This window comes from Bacillus rossius, assembly GCF_032445375.1.
Source record: "Bacillus rossius redtenbacheri isolate Brsri chromosome 4 unlocalized genomic scaffold, Brsri_v3 Brsri_v3_scf4_2, whole genome shotgun sequence".
Taxonomy (NCBI): Eukaryota; Metazoa; Arthropoda; class Insecta; order Phasmatodea; family Bacillidae; genus Bacillus; species Bacillus rossius.
Window position 1 is genome coordinate 50,123,608 of NW_026962011.1, and position 15,920 is coordinate 50,139,527.

General features: G+C 35.8%; 1 protein-coding gene across 4 annotated transcripts in view; it reads right to left on the reverse strand.

Moving 5' to 3' along the window:
• Positions 1-15,920, reverse strand: part of LOC134542227 (unconventional myosin-IXAa-like) — a 79,559-nt gene that overhangs the window by 34,560 nt on the left and 29,079 nt on the right. For 3 of the 4 annotated variants that reach the window (XM_063386315.1, XM_063386312.1, XM_063386314.1), the window contains 6 exons: positions 12,242-12,479; positions 9,871-10,046; positions 6,277-6,502; positions 3,799-4,008; positions 2,073-2,197; positions 995-1,108 (listed from right to left, as the gene is read on the reverse strand). In XM_063386315.1, coding sequence (XP_063242385.1) covers positions 995-1,108; positions 2,073-2,197; positions 3,799-4,008; positions 6,277-6,502; positions 9,871-10,046; positions 12,242-12,479 — 1,089 coding nt within the window. The remainder of the gene's footprint in view (positions 1-994; positions 1,109-2,072; positions 2,198-3,798; positions 4,009-6,276; positions 6,503-9,870; positions 10,047-12,241; positions 12,480-15,920) is intronic. The other variant, XM_063386313.1, reaches the window with a different exon arrangement.

A 15,920-nucleotide genomic window follows, 5' to 3' on the forward strand; every position in this document is an offset into this window, starting at 1 on the left:
CTACTGGAATTAATCCGATAGCGTCAAGAATAGGGCCCCTGAAAAATTAACACGAAGCGCTGTGCAACCTAGTACACCAATTTCACTTAGAACCCATGAATTTGTATAGTGAGGGGTCAATTACAATTTTATCAGTTTTCATTAAATTGCAGGTTCTTTCAATGCACTCAATGTCACTCAAAGTGATTCTAGATTTTTGTTAAGCGTGTTTAAGTTGAATGAATGTAAATTTATCAATGCACAATTTATGTTTTTAATCAATAAAGCTTGTTTAGTCACATATATGTCTATAAGTATTTACGGGTGTGATTACTGAAATTTAGAAACAATCGTACAATATTCAATGTCATGTGATGTTTAAGGTCATCTGTTATTCAAAGAAGGCTGTATGATATTCTGCGTTGATAGTGAAGTGATTAACATTCTATTCACCAAACATATTGTACTCTACATAACTTTAATGACATCATACCTATACCGATTAATTAGGAATCACAATAATAATCAATTGTCTAAACTTAAAATTATCCTCTTAACTTTTCCTCTAGTCACATGTTATATTTTGTATTATCCATTTTTCTGTATATTTTGTGTATAGTAAATGTATTCACTGAGGTTTAATAATTATGTAATTAACATTTCGCTAAGTAATGTGTCATGTTATCTTGTGCTGTCTCTATTTATTGTGATAGTGTTTGTTTTTACTTGTTTTTTGTCGTGCCCACCTCTAAGGTCTCCAGAATGTCGGTGGGCATGTAACAAATTTAAATAAATAAATAAATAAATAAATAAATAAATAAATAAATAATTCAAATCCTAGCCAACCTGGTTTCAGGTTTCTCTTCTCAATTCCTCTAAATCACTCCCGGTAAAGGCTGTGACAGTTCCTAAACTTAGGCCACACTCAGTTTATTTCCCCTTCACTGTTTCTGCTGCATGGGTCCATCTCTAACGACCTTGCAGTCGACACTTACCGACGGATATCAAGTCTCACCTGTACTGGCTCAGTTCGGACACAGTGACAGCTGGCAACTGGCTTGCTCTGGAGACCTGAGTTCCTTGCCTCACAACGGGCTCAGTTTCACTGTCCTCCTGTATACCACTGCTCCTACAACACCCAGTTGAAGCAGCCCTAGTTCCAAGCCATTACATCTCATCTTTACGAGCAAAAAGATTCAAATACTAAGCAGTATGCTTATTAAGTTTCAAAAAGGGGGGGTTTGTCTGTAAAGTCGGTTTACGGATGATAATTTTACGTGATAACGTCATAAAAAAAATTGATGAAAAATTGCATACTTTTAAATTTTTCAAAAATTATTTACAGTTTTTGCAAATTTAATTTAAGTAATTTGTTTAAATATAATAACGAACAATTAGTTAAAAAAACCCGCCTTAACCTGTTTGATATTATAGAAGATTTTTTGCGCGGTGGTTGGCCGGTTCTTTGCACGCTCGGCTCAGGCGGAATGTGACAATAAGTCATGCTTTTTCGTGCGTGCAGCCGGCATTCATCGATTTATAAGACGTTATCACGTCAAAAAAATGTGAAAGTATATTTTAATAGTGTATGAATTCCTGTGGTAAAAATAAAGTGCGAGCCAAACATCTTGTGAGCTGTCATTGCAGGGGTGAGGAGTGTGAGAGGTAAGCGTGACAAAAGAGGAAGTAGGAAGATGGGAAAACATATCAGTGGGCCGCAGCCAAGGAGGTTCAAAAATCTACTTGGGTGCAGCCATTTACCTTAAGAGTGATGTACCCATTTAAAAAAATGTTGACCATGCTGGTGCTGAACGAGTGACGCGTAGAAACACACCTCAGCATCATTACCACGACTGAAGTTTTTAGAACAGCTGATATGTAACCGGGCACTGCTTAGTCAGTACTATTTAGGTCCATAGGGCTACGCTTCCAATTTGTCACACCCCATCCCTTTCAAGCAACACGATTCCATCTAACTACGGAGCTTAGCTTGCAGGAGCTTTGGCCCGCAGAGCAAACGTTTCTTACAAATGCATATCTGCAACCTCAAACGACGCTAAATTACTTTAAGGGAGCTGTAGGTAGAAGCTTACCCCTCAGAGTCTTGGCCTTTGAGATCTTCCACACACTTTTCATCCAGCTCCTCCTGACTCGATTCCTTCGACAAGAAGGCCTCGTCTGTGCTCTGGCCAGAGTGGGAGTCAAGGTTGTGTTGGGCCTGCAATGCATAAAACCATCTCGATTTACGTAGTGCACACATAACAACCCTTGAGAATGTTACAAGAAACATTACTAGCAGTCAGAGATGTGAGTGGAGGAATTTTCCAAAGAACCTTATTTATTCTGGAAATTGACAAATACTAAAACACGTATTCTGGAGAATTTTTCTTTTTTCTATTACCAAAATACATTTAAAAAATATCATTTCTGCATAAATTTCTGTTTAAAATACATTTTTTTGTGCAGTGCAGGCTACTGATACGCGATATGGATGAAAACCGATAGAGATCCAATTACGATACATTTCTTTAAAAGATCTGATAACCTGTACAAAATTGATTCAATATTTTTTTCGTGAATAATCACACTGCAAGTATCCCGAAATTCTATATTTTTAAAATAATAAGTCAACACCTTGACAGAATTATTTACTTTAAGGATTTTTGGTAGATGACACTGGAGTAAACAATTACTTCGGAACTATAAAAAGGTAAATTGAAAATATGGGTGACACCTAAATAGATGAAGTTTTACTTTTTTCATAGGTATTAGTTTTTAAGTATTGACTGCAAACAATCATATCGGAAATACAAAAAATGGGGAATATCAGCAGATACCGATAGTAATTCTTTCATTGTTAATCTTATATCATTTCTTTTCTGTTCTTGAGAACACATTAAAATAGCCAGCATTGGTGAAGGACAAGTATTTAAATGGGCAGCAACCAAAGTGTTAAATACCACTGAAATATATATTTTAAGTTTTTTTGGTATTCCTGTTCAAACTATATTGACTTTCGATAATCCGGAAAAACTGCTAATCTGCCATGGCAATGGTCCTGAAAGTGCTGGATTACAGACCTTTCACTGTACGTTAAAAAAAATAATAAGGCAATATTTACAATTACTGTGATAGTATAATGTGACAAATTGATGGACCCATTTTCTGGCGGATAATTATTTTCGCATCATATTTCTTTCATTACTGTCCAGCTATGAGTAGAAACCATTTTCGCGCACAGAATCCCACACACTGCTAACTAAAGTTGACTATAATCGTAAAATTAAACATGCCCTGAAAAAAAAAAAAAGGTACGGGAAGATGGCATCCACCACATGAACTACAACTTTCTCAGGGGAACAGAAATCAGCACGCTCTCACTCACACACACAGACACACACACAGACACACAGTCACAACACACACAGTCACTACACACACAGACACACTCGGACAGACACAGGCACACGGACGGACACACACAGACACTGACACAAACAGACACACGGACGAACACACAGACGGACACACATAGGTACACGGACGGACACACATAGGTACACGGACGGACACAAACACACGGACGAACACACGGATGGACACACGGACGGACACACACGGACGGACACACACAGGCACGGACACACACAGACGCAGCCACACGGACGGACGCAGACACACGGACGGACACACATAGGTACACGGACGGACACAAACACACGGACGAACACACGGATGGACACACGGACGGACACACACAGGCACGGACACACACAGACGCAGCCACACGGACGGACGCAGACACAAGCACAGACGCACCCGCCGGTGCCGCAGCCTGGCCTGGCGGTACGCGAGGCGGGCCAGGAAGCCGCGGGCGTGGGCCTGGAAGGCGGGCAGGCCCCGTGTCAGGGCGCAGTACCAGCGCCGCTCCCTGTGGCCGCGCCAGGCCGCCTGCACGCTCACCGCCGCTGCCTCGCGCAGCCTGGCCTGCGTCGCCAGCCTCCGGGCCGCCACGCTGCGCCACCACGCCTGCCGGCAGCCAGCACCAACACTGCCTGCCGCTTCACGCACGTCACACAAATACTCCATTGCTTGCTTCTATGACCATCAGAACATCCCACTCGATAAATAAACATCGCATTTTTAATCAACTGATATCTGTTCGTTCACCAAACTATAATAGACACAACACCAAGTCAAATTAATTGTGAACAGAGCTATGTTTTAAAGTATTTAATGTAATTTATATCCTCATAATAATTATAGTTAGTATTTTTTTCTCTTTCACGTTTATATTATTGTACTCTATTAAATTTTATGTCTTGCTGCTTACTACCTTACTACTTTGTACTATTTATTATTTTAAGTATTATATTTGTATTTGTCCTTGTGTTGTCTGTTTGTATGGATGTCTTGTCCTTTGTTTCTTGTTTCTTTATGTATTTGTGTATATTTTGTATACGTCGTGCCCACACTAAAGTCCCCGTACTGTTGGTGCGCATGTAACAAAATTCAAATAAATAAATAAAATAAATAATTATAAAGCTAATCACATCAATTGAATATATGTACTTCAAACAAAACAATAAAACTACTACACTGAAGCATTAAAAGATAAATAATCTTAACAATTTCATCAATAAAAAAGTTTCAAAGGGGTACCTACTAAGAGCAGTGGAATAAACTGCAGAGTGGGGTAAAAAAGTCGTTAAAAAAAATTAATCGTTATTGAATAAAAACTAGTAAACAATTGTTAGCTGAAAAACTAACATCATGCAAAGAGAATTTTAACATCAAGAGTCGAAAGTGAACTGTTCTAATTATTGGGAAATGCACTTAGGCCAATGTGTTGATGATTTTCGTGTGTAAAACCAAGAAGGAATTTCTCCAGCATGACGCTGCTTTTCAGAAGCTATTGGGGAACATTTCTTACTATTCAAATTTGATATTCGCATTCGCGAATAATTTGATATTCGTATTGGTATTCATTTCAAAATAAAAAACTGATATTTACACGGGCCTACTGATTACATACCTATATCACACGGGTCACTACAACTGTCTTATTTATTACAAGAGGCCAGGAACAATAACTTCAACAAGTGCCCAGATTTAATTTTAGTGCCATATTGAGCCAAAAAAAACATTTCAATACAAAAGCTGCATTGCCAGCTGTGGCAAAAAATTTCAAAACCCGAGGACGGCGGAGTTTAGGTTGTAACAACCCAGATTGCAGCACTTCCTCATACAATCCAGCAATAATAATTTGTTATAAATTTTTTTGTCAAATTTCAGGTTAGATGTATTTTTTTTTCCTTTTGAAGTTATTGTAAACGTAATTCTCTGGGTTTATTGTTTATATTTTTAAAATTCATATTTTTTTTTTTTTTTTTTTTTTTTTAAGTAATATATATTTTTTTTGCTGGTTTCTTTGTGTGGGAAGGCATGCTGAAGTGATTCTCCTTTGTTATTTCCACGACCGAGGCTTTGTTTCACACGCTAGGTGTGTGAGTCACGGTCACGGGAGTGTGAGAAAGAGAAAAAAATCGCTGTGTCGTGGGAACAGAAGTGAGCATTTCGTGGAAGCTTCTGTTGCCATGCGCCGTGATTGGCTGAGAATTACGTCAGCGAGCCCAGAACACTGCCCGCACAAAGGGAAGGAAGGCTGTAAAATTTAGTCATCGAACACCGGGCCAGGCAGTCGTTGTTCGGGCGTTTTATTTTTAATGTACAGTTAATTATCATTTTGTTCTGCTGTACGAAATATAGTGTAATTTTACCATGAATTGAAAAGGACATTGTGCATACATTTTTTCTTTCTTCGTGACCTAAATTGGACAAAGTTATGCATAAAAGGAACCAACCCACATGAAACCTTTTCCGAGCATTTTGAAGTTTAAAGTTGATTATAAATTGTAATTCTCGTATTGATAACATAATGTGGGTATAATTTTAATGGTCTATTATAGATACTGATATAATAATAGCAACGACGGTAGGATCAACATTGTAGTATTTTAATTATTTTCAAATAAAATATAACCAAATTGTGGGTTGGTTCCTTTTTGCATAACTACGTCTAATTGTATTTCTCGTATTGATAACATAATGTGGGTATTATTTTAATGGTCCAGTATAAATACTGATATAATAATAGCAACGACGGTACGATCAACCTTGTACTATTTTAATTCATGTATTTTCAAATAAAATATAACCAAATTGTGGGTTGGTTCCTTTCTGCATAGCTACGTCCAACTGAGCTAGCCGGCGGTGACGAGGCTCGCGCCGGCTAACCTGGACGGAGAGCACAGCCTCCCGCAGGCGCCGGAACCGGCGACGCTCGAGGACCGAGCGAGCCCAGCGCTGGATGGTCACGATGCTCGCCATGATCTGCTGGTGCAGGCGGTAGTCCAGCTTCACCTTCTCCGACTCCCGCAGGAAGATCTTGGTGGCCCCCAGCTGGTAGTTGTCCCGGTTCAGGTTCAGGGTGAGCAGGAAGTCCCGCACGTCCGCCTGCGAGCTGACCCCGAGCCCCCGACACGCATGCACCATTAAACAAGCAAGACCTTCGAAAATCTTCCTCTTTCTATAAAATATGCATTATTCAATCATTATAACCCAATTAACATTACACTATGCTGTGCCGGAAATTTGGTATTTCGGCACGTTTTTATTTTATCGTTTATATAATTTTAAATTATTTTTGGAAATTTTATTTGTTCTATAATCTGGTTACTAAAGGGCGATTTACACTTTGTTAGGCTAGTGTACTCCCCTTAGTTAAACTTTGTGCCAGTAGACAGAAGCACCTTTCCCAGAGACGTATCTGATCTTTTGCAGATCTAAGACTTTGTTGGCAGCCCGTTTGACATTTCCCTCGCTTACAGGCACGTCCCAGGCCTGTAACGTTACTTCACTTCATGACTAAAACTGCATACAACAGCTCTGGACGAGTAGTTACCATTTCTCAGAGACGAGCTGATCATAGCCTTTACCGTCACGAATACGTCTTAGGTTCACTCCTCGAAAGTCATGACTAGGATGCTCGTTCCCAGCCTCGTTGCACCCCCACCCCTCCCAGCTTACTCCGGTTCTCAGAATTTAGTCCAGGACCAATGACCGGTCGTAAACCCCGCCAAGCGTTGGCCGGCGTCAAGGACAATTTGCATAAAAAATGTGTGTGCAAAGATGGACCACCCCACAACATCTAGCGGCAGAAACAGTAACTTCTTATCTTGACCGCCAGAGTGCAGCACTTGACTGCGCCATTAACCCCTGGTTTAAGCAGATGTCTTGGGCGAGTCGATTTTTTTTTATTTCAGACACCCCTCAACAGGTAGCGCTAAAGTTGGCCAGTGCTACCAACTTCGAGACATCGAAGTCAGAGTTTTTTATGACGCCCACTCGGGGAACTTCGGAACCTTTCGGTCCGGACGTCCCAGTCCCCCCCTCCACTTTTGGTTGAACTTTTACTTTTAATTACGAGACGCGGTTCTTCGCGAGACACTTCGCGTCGCGACTGCAGACGGACCGTTTGCGATTATCGGGGAGTCGACGAGACACTGCAAGACTTCCATTCGGGCGCAACCGACGATGTAGTCGCTTAAATAAGGGATGCTATCCCTGTAATCTTCTTCAAGTAGTTTAGTCCGTCTGCGTAGTACAACGAATAGTAGTTATTTTCTTTCATTAATTTCTTTTTGAAATGGTGAAAACGTCCGCGCCCAGCCGCATATTCGCGGGATCCAGTTCCTGGCTGGCGATGCATCGGAAAATAGAAGGCAACTTCCCTGTCTGGTGAGTTATGATCCGTGACTTTCCCCAACCTCCCCTTAACTTTCGCGGGCATTCTCTGCCCAGTTTATACTGTCCGTGTACAAGTTCCGATCAGTTTTGATTTGGACTGTTCGCAGACAGGGTCCGAGAGCCGGACACCGAATTGGCATTTTCATCACCCTTCCTCAACAGCACACAGGCGCCCTGGCATCATGATCTCGATTTATCTCCAGGAAACGCAGCCCCGACCTCCGGTGCTACTGTATGTTTTAAACTTTTCTGAACTTTCCTCAATTACGCCGTCAGACGCAGTTCATCAGATAAACATCATTTCTAGACATTAAGAATATATATACTGGGATGGTTTAAATATATTTGTATTTTTTTATTGATTTATGTTTTTTTTTTAATGAAACCTTTTTATAATTGAATTTCAGGTCGACCCATATATTTTTTTTTTCTGGATATACCTGAGATCTGTTTAAGTACGTAATTGATATTGTATGTTAATATATTTCTTTAATATCTGTTATAAATTTTCCTTAAATAAATTTGACGTAATTATTATTCAGATGGAATCACGCCTTGTTTCTGTTTATTTCTAATAACATTGTGAAACCTTAAAGATCCCCAGCTCAATGCTTACTTATTAATATAAGTCTATTCCAATAAAATTACCAAGAGGTATTACCAAAATTAAATATAATTAAACCTGGAGATGGAAAAGATTGCTAACTTCAGCTACTTGGGTGCACGAAAGTTACGTCTGAATGTTTTTCGCATGAAACAAAAAATATCCCAATTTGCTCATAAAAACAAATTCATATATTACACAAAAATATCAGATACCATATCAATAACCAATACCCTACATTTAGCTGAAATCACTAACACAACAGGCTGCTGCTAGAGACATTCTTGACCAATAAAAAACAACATTTAACTAGCCAAAAAATATTAGAGCAAAATCATACCAAATTTTCAATATTAAGTAAAAAGTGTACAGAAGCATGTACTGGTCACACACGTGAGATTGAGGGTTCAATCTTGTGTGCCCACAATGGATGTGATTTTCTCCCAGAGTGGTCTGCCGTTATATTTAACACCACGCAAAATCTGGCACAGTTCCTTTCTATTCCCAAACTTCAAAGGTGCTGGTCAGATAGTGAATACCAAACTGCAAGTCATTAACTGAAGATTAAAATATTCTCAAGCCATTTTAATGCTATGATTAATTTTTGTTGCAATAAAGCGATCTAGCAGCAGCCAGTATTTTTAGTGTCCTGCTATAAGCCCATGCATATATGATATATAAAGACCTGAAAAAAATAGCAGCTAAAAATAAGGCCAATACAATAATGCAGTATCTAAAAATTTTCCTGAATACAATGTAGTTTTAACCTTTCCTAAATCTGGAATTACAATAGCCTATCCCCTCCATCCGATATCCACTCATCCGTCACTCCATCTTGCAACGACACTCATCTAGTCAAGCGATTTACAATATGACTTTATCCGCCCGTCAAAATATTTTCTCAAATCAGGGCAGATTTATACTGACGTATGCTATTTATGTCGTGATCCTGTGCTACAAATGTAATAACATAATGAAAGTGGAAGTGGTATAGTGATTAACTCCACTGCTAACTGCTTTCCCCAAAATATGCAAAAGTCTTTAAGAATCATGAATTTCATTTCAGGTACTGTGATGCACGAAAAGTGAATTTAAATCAATCACTATAACAGATAACTTTTTCACAAATAATTAATATAAAATTTGAAATTGTGTAAAAAAAAAGTTTATAACATTCAGTGTAAAAATTTTTGTTTTTTTCAATTGAATTTTGCAACAGATTGTAAAATTTTTAATTTTTTTTTTTTAGGTGGGGGCAAATGGTTAATATTATACTTCTGGAACTACTTATTAACAAAAAATGTAAACAAACATTAATTCTTGAAGACAAGCAATATATGAGTTAAAAATAATAAAAAATTTCCTGCCAAAAAAAACAACATTTTTTGAGATTAAAAAGGCCATATTTAGGAAAATTAACTTTTTTTTTCAGGTCTCTAGTGATAGATAGTAAGCAAGTATACTTGAGATACACTAACATTGTATACTGTGCTAACCTCAGCAGCCCTCTAGGAAGCAGGATGCGGTACAGCTGTATGAACTCGTCATACGTGAGTCGTACGTTGTAACCAGCCTGCCTGATTCGCACAGTCTCCAACATGCCAGTGTACCGCAGTTGTCGCTGGACCGTTTCCTCATCAAACTTGTTTGGGATCTGAACAATGCCAAGGAATACACAAAACTGCTCAATGAAGCCCTTACAAGATCGAAATGTATTCCTAGGGCAAGTATTGAATAATGCACAGTAAAGTATTTTAAAATAAGTAAAATATTATATTACAATACAAATAACAAGCATAATTTAATTTACAAACAAGAAAACTGAACAAAATGTACATTGCACTATTTACTGCCTGAAAACAAATTGCTGAACACATTTACAACGACAAACTCTTTTAACGCACTTGAATTATTTTTATTATTTACATTCATATTATAAACCATTTTTATTTAGTCCAGATATTAAGTCTGAATTTTGATAAATCGTAAGGAACTACATGATCATTTTACAGTTGGCAAAATTGAGTAGGTTAAGACTTGACAGATCTTAACAATAAAAAAGTTACGTATCCAGCTGAACAGAGAGTACAGAGACGTAACTAATTTATCAGGTAATTTGACATCATTAAGTTTTTACATCTAAATCAACAAAGCAACAAATCTACAGTTCCGATAAACAGGACCTTTAAATTGCTTAGTGAAGCACCCATTTTTCAAGAAGACAAAACATTTTAACAAGCACCTTGTGTGTGGTATTTGTACTTCTAAAGACAAAATTCACTTGTTCATATTAATAATTGACCCAATACTTTAATAACTACCATATAATTAAGAAAATGAGTTCAGTTAATGCTAAATGAATTGGTAAAAACTGCTAGCACAAAAAAAAGAATTCAATTAAAAATATTGATCTTTCATAGAATCACATAAATCATAACCAATTAAAAACTAAATCTGGCTCTATAAATAAAAAGTGCACTAACACATTAACAATATTTTTCCCAAACTGCTGCTGTGTAATTTACAAGAATATTTAAAGGGCGAGAAAGAAATGACACAGCAATAATATTACAGAATTCTTGTGATGCTACTTGTGCTTGTCTACTCATCAGTTTTCATAACGGCTAACGATTGACGCTACCATATTTTTTTTTAAATTATTTAAAGTATCTACAATTTCTTTATTTGTGTGGAAAATAGTTACTGATTTCTGTAATTAACTTTATAGGTATCAGTCATTTTTATGTGAATAGTGTGATTTAAAATGTATAAAAAAAAAGGGTATAGACCTAAGGAGTTAGCTTTATAAGTGTAATTTATTTTTCCTTATGTGAACGCTATGATTTGAATTGTCAAAAGAACTTAAAGAATTGTGAGATAAGACTTAATTAGTGTAATTTATGTTCAATTAGAGTGGTTTTTTTTTTGTTCTTTAATTTTATTCAGCTGGAGATCATTATTTAACATCATGCCTAAAAATAATAAAAAAAAAGTAGAATGTACCAAAAAAAGTGCCAGTAAACCGATGAAAGAGTACAGGATGCGGAAAAATGGCAATTTTTTTTCATTTGAGATCATACCCGTATCCTTACTAGTCTCAATTATTATTTCTTGTTCAATAAAAAAAAATACTAAAAATATATCTCTATCAATACTTAATCAGCAAGAAGTTTCACTTCTGTCACAAGGACTCTACGCACACTTTCCTTTTTCACGTGAACTGGTTCATTAAGTATCGGCATATGCGTGCCCAGACATTTCCATTAGGGGGGGGCCCTGCTAAATTTTTAAATCAGAAGCTGAATTTAGAATGTTAAATAGCCTAAATACATTCACTCATTGCCGTGTTTATATTTTTGTGCAGTATCCACGAGATGTTTACTAGTAAATATTTATATCCGTATAATTTTAACAATCTTGAAAATATGTTTTTTTTTTTTTTTTCCATAGACAATGTTTAAAGGGTACTTACACATTTTTCCCTCTCGAATTTTCCAATAGCTTGGTCCAGATCTACCTTGAAATGAACTTTTTTTTTAGTGAATGCAAACACAGCAATTCAGACAACAGAACTTTAACAAACCTCTTAATATTTTTTTTTTTGCTTGGCCATTTTAAGGGACACGCTGCAACACTGAAAAACAGTTTGAATGTCACAGTGCCAGGAATATACGAATATTAACGAATGCATTAGAGTAAATGCCGATCTGAGTGTTTACATTGGGGGGGGGGGGCATGGCCCACCTGGCCCCCCCTGTAGGCACGCCTATGAGTGTCGGTCGTCGATGGTTACGTCTCGAATCCGGAAGACAGGGAACATCGGCAGATGTAGATACACAACGGGGTCACCTTGTTGCTGTTGCTCTTGATGCAGCGAATGAAGAAGGGGTTGGCCTGGTTGAGCGTGTCCATGAGGCTCTGCAGCGACTGCTGGAACTGGGCGGTGACCGTGAGCGGCTGCTTGCGGGCCTTGGCGCTCCCCCCTGAGCCGCCCAGCTGCTGGTGCCGCCCCGCCAGCGTCTTCACCGTCTGCAGGTTCTTCAGGCCCTTCTTCGAGCGCTCCCGCGGCCGGAACGACTTGTTCTTCCTGCCATGTGCAAACACACGAGCCGGGTGTCCCCGTGAGAGTCGGCCCCCGCCCCCCGACGAGACACCCCCTCCACCGCAAGCCGCGATACTCCGCCACCAAGCCACCACATGCAACAACACGTACCACACCAGCGGCATTCCTCGACCGAGCACGAACCACACAGACAAAGCCCAAACCAAGTACGACACAACATAACGAAGGAAGAAATTTGCATACAAAAATAAGAAGAAAAAAAAAACAAATACACACTATTTAAAAAAAAACCACTTTTCAGATAATTCCAAGCGTATTTAGTAATTACAATTACGTATACTCATTAACTAGGAAGATGTGTGTTATCAAGCAGGAACTTCTTAAAAGAGTTCTAGTGCCGTATACAGCCACATTATACTAGTAAAGTCGACAAATACCAAGAGAACATACCGGTATTTCTGCAGGGTCGTGTGAATATTGCTGTCCTTTAATGTAATTGAAACAAAATTATAGAAAATGTTTATGAAAAATTCATGTAAAGAAAAATAAGGTTCATATCTAAATATTTTTCTTATGAAGTATCTAAAAACTATACATTGTATTTTGACTGACACAGAGTATTCAATACTTGGTACAATAATCAAAAAATGAACAAAATAATTTTTTTCTTCAAAATTGCACAGTAAATTACAATGTTATTTATGAGAAAACTTTTGCACATCAGATATTTATTAATTATCACAACACTTGATAAAAAGCAAACTTTTTTTTCATATGTGAGGTTGGTATCTCTTAGGCAACTATAAACATAATATTGAGCTGAGAGTTATCTTTTAGCTAAGTTTTCCTTTCATCTTTATCTTACTATCAAAGTCACTTCATATATTAAAGGGTTTTAGTGTCTAGGTTATCCTATAAAAGAGATTGACCTACATTCGAGTCTTCCATGCATCAGAAGTTGTTTTATATTTTGAAGTCGACATGCATTGCAGGTCGAACTGCATTCAAAGTTGTCTTATACTCAGGACTGTATTATATTCATGCTTGTTTCATGTTCGAGGTCACCAAATATTCAAGTTTGTCTTAAAATCAAAATAATTTCATACATATAATAGTTTTAAGTTCGAAGGTCACTTGCTATTCAAGCTCGTCATATAATTAAGCATATATATGCTTATGATGTCTTTATGTCCCTGGCTGTCTGATGTTCACGGTTGTTTTATAATCAAGATGGTATTATGCTTATGGTCATTTTATATTTGAGGATGCCTGAAATATAAGTTCTTAATAGTAAATAAAATAAAAATTATGTTCATTTTCCTCTCATGTTTGAGATTGCCTTATTTTCAAAATTGCCTTGTGTACGAGGTTGTATTATATAAAATTTTATATTTTTGGGCATCTTATTTGTGTACAACTGAATGGATGTGAAGCTTAAGATTTAAAATGGGTAATTATAGGTTGTTAAATATTAAGTCTTTTCACTATAAAATAAAAAATATGAACCACAAACTATTACAAATTATTTTTTATAAAGAAAATGAGCATTCATTAAAACAAAAATTCTTATAGTAAATTATTTGAAGCTAAACAAAAAAAATCAAAATTTTTTCGGTAAACATGTTTCAATGCTACCTATTCAAACATGTATTAAAAAAACTTTAGTGAACATTAATTATGACGGTAATAGTATCTATTAAAACTATGTTTATGTGAGATTCTACTTAAATATTATTTACAAGTATTGTAAAAAAAAAATGGGTGTGTGTACTTATGTACATGCGTTGTAAGTTATACTTCTTTGGCATCATTAAAAAATAATTTTATTGCATGCAAATAATTAATTACAATAAAATACTAAAAGGGCTGGAAAAATATAGTCAACACAGTCAATAAAGTTCAGTTTAAATTTGAAAAATAAAATAAATAAAATTGAGAGAAAAATAAATATATATGACATAATTTGTACTAAATATTATAAGATTCTTAATTTAAAATATTTATTATTGATTATTTAATATTTTAAAAGGAAATAAATAAATTTAATAATAAAGTCAAAAATTTAATTTAAGTTAATTCATTTTTTTAAATATTTATTATTTTCTTAATTTAATATTCACTTTTCATTTTTATCAAAAAGTATTCATTGAATTTGTTCATTTATTTTTATGAATATTTATTATTTATTAAATTTAATAATAAATATTAAAAATTAATATTTTTATTTGATGTTTGATTTTAATTTTTTATCACAAATTTTTTATTAAATGTTTTATTAAAATTAGTTCTTTATTATGTAAATATTAAATAACCAATTATAAATATTTAACATTAAAAATTTAATAATATTTAGTATTAATTGTATTAAATAATAATATTTTAATTTATATCAATAAATAATACATACGGATAGTTAACCTCAATTATATTGGAGCACTTGAAAAAGTATATAAGCACAATTTTCTTTACTTATATTTACGAATAGTAAATTATATTAATATAAATATATCAATTTAAATTACTACTGAATATAATTTATTAGCACATATATAATTCGCACTTGTATGAAACTAAAACACGTGTTGTGAATGTAGAAACTAGAAATATGTGGATGAATATTATAAATATGAAAACAGTGATCAGAGGCTACGAGCGTGCCAACATGCGCGACTAATAGAGGTTCTATTTATATTTTGTTGGTAGCTTTTTTTCGAGACAATGAGCGGTTTAGCGGGCAGCTTCAACCTGTTAATTTTGTGTTTCAGTGATGCGCGTTTATCTTAAAATTTCACTCTCATCATTTTTTCATAACGCGCCTAAAGAAGTATAACTTCAAAAAAAAAAAGATTCTAAAACTCAATGCAAGTGTAGGCCATTTGTTTTGATATTCTGAATTTAAGTAGCAGTTTTGCGGTGATTTTCTGTTTTACAGATGTTAATATTACTACATGATACAAGAATGGACATCCTGCATTGTTATGAATAAGAGAGCACAATAACAAAAAAATTTATTTAGATATTAGTCCCCTTCCTCTGGTACAATCTAAAGCGAAAAATGGACAGTTGTACACACACAATCAAGCTGGTACTTGCAGAAAGACAAACACTTGGACCAAATCCTTGGGCAGCAAGAGACAATGATTAATTGTGAGTTAGTGGCTTATGGATAGTAAATCTCTATATATAAAAATGAAAAAAAAATTTAGAAAACCATCATTTTATGCTATACTACGGGTTGTCACAACACAATAAGGTATGCATTCAGTAGAATCCTACAATACCATTCTAGTTCACAACATTTTTCTGTTAAATTTTTTAATGTGATTAACCTAGTTGTGCAGGTTTTACTCATATTATAATAAATCCCTGGTTTTCTTCAGAACTTTCTCAACAAGGTTTCACTCAATAACCAATAAATAACTTAAAATTTTTTTAACATCAATTAAGTCACAATTCATTATACAA